We start from the raw sequence: 3,715 nt of genomic DNA on the forward strand, positions 1-3,715 counted from the left end.
AGAGTCTCTTGGTAATATCAATGCATCTGAAGAATCGATCCTTGAAGATAGCACCAAACTCATTGCTGCATGCTATGGCATAAAACTGGATGAACCCGATCTCTCAAAAGCAAGATTCTTTTTGTGGGCCAAGCGAACAAAGAAGAAGCTATCTACAACCCTTAAACCACCAAAATTGGAATCTCTTCCACCTACAACCGAAGTGTTTCTCTTAAACGTGCTGAGAGCCCATTACCAAACATGTATTTGGAACAGCTGCCTTGATGAAAGACCACCAGAAATGGATCCAACTAAGGTATTAAATGTCAGTGTCGATTTAAACACCGGATTTGAATTGGATTGTTAGGTTTGTTATATATGTATTTATTTTTCACGGGCATTACTTTTGCGAAATGATACTTTAAGAGAAGGAACTTTCTTTACTTAATGTGTTGAAAGTTTAGAAACTTTATTTCTAATTTCATTATCCCATAGTATGGATGGACTAAAGACGATATCAACGAGTGCCTATTACCTACAATGTTTCCCGAAAGCGTGTTCCCCGCACCGGATGCAGTCCTTCAGATGATTAAATGTAATTGTGCAAGTGAATCTCCTTGTTCAAGGCAGAACTGTACATGTGCCAGTGCAAAATTGTCTTGTAACAAATTTTGCAAATGTTATGAAAGTGAAAACACGTGTTGCAATGAATGGACGAATAAGGAGGATGATTATTTGAACGATGACGAAGAGGAGAACGAGAACGAAGACGCGAACGACTTGGAAGAATGATTACCATTTTAGAATTAGTTTTTGCTCTGAACAAGATTCTTTGAAAACTTTAATTCTTAATCAACATCAACTTTTTCATATATTAGGATTTTATTCGAAAAAAAGAAGCTTTATCTGTAAGAGCAGTTAAAATCTTTCCAGGTGACTTGAGACTTTTTATTTAACGAACTATTTGATACGACTGCCTCGTTTTGAAATCATTACCTAGGTGATTAAATCCCTTGAGTCTTCAAGTATTACTCTATAAATAGAGTAAATCTTCTTATAAACTCCTCTGAGAATCAATTACCATAGCAATATTTTGAAAACGAGGCAAACGTTGCTCGTGACGTAATTTATGTAAAGGTTTATTATTGAACAATTTATTCAATTTATTGCATAGAAAGTAAATTACGTAAATATTTATGCAAATAGAGAGCCATAATATTTTTTACTTTAGTATTCTAAATATTCCTTTTTGATCCTATTATCAGGGTTGTTGATTCAATTATGTTGTGTTTTTCTAATTCTTATTAACTGCTCTGTACGCAAAAGTCTTGCTCAGTATGAAAATTCCTTTCCAACTGTATATAACACTTAATAGTTTTAAGGAAAAAAGCACATGTCCGAAAAATGACGACATCACCAACCTAGCTTCGGACACTTACTACTCACATTGAGTATATTTTCAGACTTTTTCGTAAGCAAAAAAGTTGTTCAGCATAAAAAATCCTTTCCAACGGTATATAATGTGCTTAGGTTTGAAGATATCAAAATTTTGAAATTTTTTTAATCCGCCATTTTGAAAATTCCGCCATTATGGAAAATGCTCAAGGTGTGCCAGGTGGCACTCGACGGTTTTTCAATCCCAATGACCCAATGAACACATTTCAATCAAAAAATTCCATGTGTACGCAAATTTTGGGTCAAACCTAAATTCCCCTGGACTATTACCAGCTGGCCAAATGTGGATGCTGTGAAATGATGCCATTAGGTAAATGAAAAGCTCAAAATGTATAAACAAACAAAATGAACCATGAATAAATCAAATCGAAAATCAAAATGTGAGCAGAGGCTGAGACTGTAAGCGTGCTCACTGAGTGCCACATGGAACAATAGTAGCCATGTTGAATTTATGAAAATTGATGACTAAGTTGCATGATGCTTCCTGTCTAGTGGCATTAGCAAGACTGATTTGAGACACACCTTTTATGCATAAGTCTACCATGTTGGCATGCCAATTCCAACATGATGACTCATCATAATGGTAGCCTAAGAAGTGAGGTCAAGGTCAAAGGTCATATAAATTATGATGTCATGAATAAATTATTATAAATAATTAGCTAATAAAAATAATTTATGATGTCATGAATAAATTAAATTAAATTGAATAAATTTTACTGAAATTGCATAAATTATAATTTTTTTTTTGTTTTGTTTTGATTTTAAATTTTTTTTTTTATATATATATACAGATTCAAACATTAACTTAACACTCCCCCAAATGAATTTTAAACTTTGGAAGCGAAGTCTATATTTTTGGCTAGTATGCCAAGTTCATGTAAATAATCACATTCATCTACATGATGAATTATTACCAGTCCATGTACAGCACGATAGGTTTCGCGCAAACAGTTTCATTTTCGTTTCTATATACAATTTTTGCCTTTCGTGGCAACAAGTCATCCCCAAGCTCAAATTCCTTTACCAAACTATATGTATATTTGTTTGATAATGATGATTCATGTTTAATGAACAAAACAATGTCTCCAACACTAATTTGATCGCTTTCGTACCATTTCGTTTGCTTGACCAATTTTGAAACAATTTCTGTGAGCCAAACGTCAAACCATGTATCGAATACCTTTTCGTTATCCTTCAGGATTTTGGTGGGGTGATCGCATAGTATGAGCCCGTCGATTGCTCTGTCGTTGTTTCTGCCTAGCATTAATCGATTTGGTGTAATGAAGTCTAGCCATTCGAAATCTCCGGTGACATCTCTAATAGCTAAGGGTAAGTTGTTGATTTGGTTAGCAATTGAAGCTGTTAATGTCTCCCACTGGAGAATAGATAATCTTTGGTTGTTGAGTGATTTACTGATGGAATTGTTTATTTCTTGTATCTTCCGTTCAACTTTCCCACTCATATTATGTCCTTGAACGGGGCATACTTGGAAATCGACTTTCGTCTTGCTGAGATGGTGCTGCAAATCAAGTAGGTTGAAATTCATTTCTTTGCAGCCCTGAACCAATTGGCTTCCTTCATCACACATTAGTCGTTTTGGGAATCCATGATCTGCAGCAAAGCGTGTAATGGCTTGGATGAAGGCTGTTGTTGAGTAATCATCCATTTCTCGATCTTCACTGCACTTGTTGAACAGCAGCAAAACACAATCAACCATACTTTGACAGTGGTACGCCTGGGGGGGGGGGGTTACTAGGGCAAAATGGGTTACGGGGATGCTCCGCTGGTCAGGGTACCTTTTTTAACCTCCATGAGTCCCCAGGTAGGGTCGTAAAAACACCAAAATAGAAAAATCAGTCCCTCGTAGGGTGCCTATTTTTGGAAAATTTGGGGAAAAAGTAGAAAATTTGAGAAAATTTTGGAATTTTAGTCCCATTCAGGGTCACTTTTTCGCAAATTTCGAGTCCCACGTAGGGTCCATTTTTCGAACCTCAGCGAAGCACCCCCGTCGGTCGACAAGGGTAGTACCCCCCCCCGGGGTGGTACGTTTATGGTGCGGTGAATAAGATGAGTAAGGACTAGATAAATCCATTTGAGTGAAATAGAATGATGGTGCGATTGTCAAATTGAAGATTGGAATGGGTCCCATTGCCATTTGAACGGTACGTTTTTCCAGAAATCTACATCTTTGACATGAGCGTTTGATCCTTTTCATGAGATTTCGACCATTGATGATGAAGCATTTCTTTAAAACGTGTCGTAGAGTTGTTTCGATGCCACA

General features: G+C 36.3%; 1 protein-coding gene across 1 annotated transcript; it reads right to left on the reverse strand.

Annotated features, from left to right (window-relative positions):
* Positions 1 to 2,344: 2,344 nt before the first annotated feature.
* Positions 2,345 to 3,151, reverse strand: LOC136805437 (uncharacterized). The gene has a single exon (XM_067062019.1). The coding sequence runs from the start codon at positions 3,149 to 3,151 to the stop codon at positions 2,345 to 2,347; it is 807 nt and encodes a 268-aa protein (XP_066918120.1).
* Positions 3,152 to 3,715: the final 564 nt, after the last annotated feature.

Source organism: Clytia hemisphaerica, unplaced genomic scaffold (assembly GCF_902728285.1).
Source record: "Clytia hemisphaerica strain Z4C2 unplaced genomic scaffold, Clytia hemisphaerica genome assembly, whole genome shotgun sequence".
Classification (NCBI taxonomy): domain Eukaryota; kingdom Metazoa; phylum Cnidaria; class Hydrozoa; order Leptothecata; family Clytiidae; genus Clytia; species Clytia hemisphaerica.

Coding starts and splice junctions, on each gene's coding strand:
- LOC136805437 (XM_067062019.1), bottom strand. CDS start 3,151: ATGGTTGATTGTGTTTTGCTGCTGTTCAACAAGTGCAGTGAAGATCGA.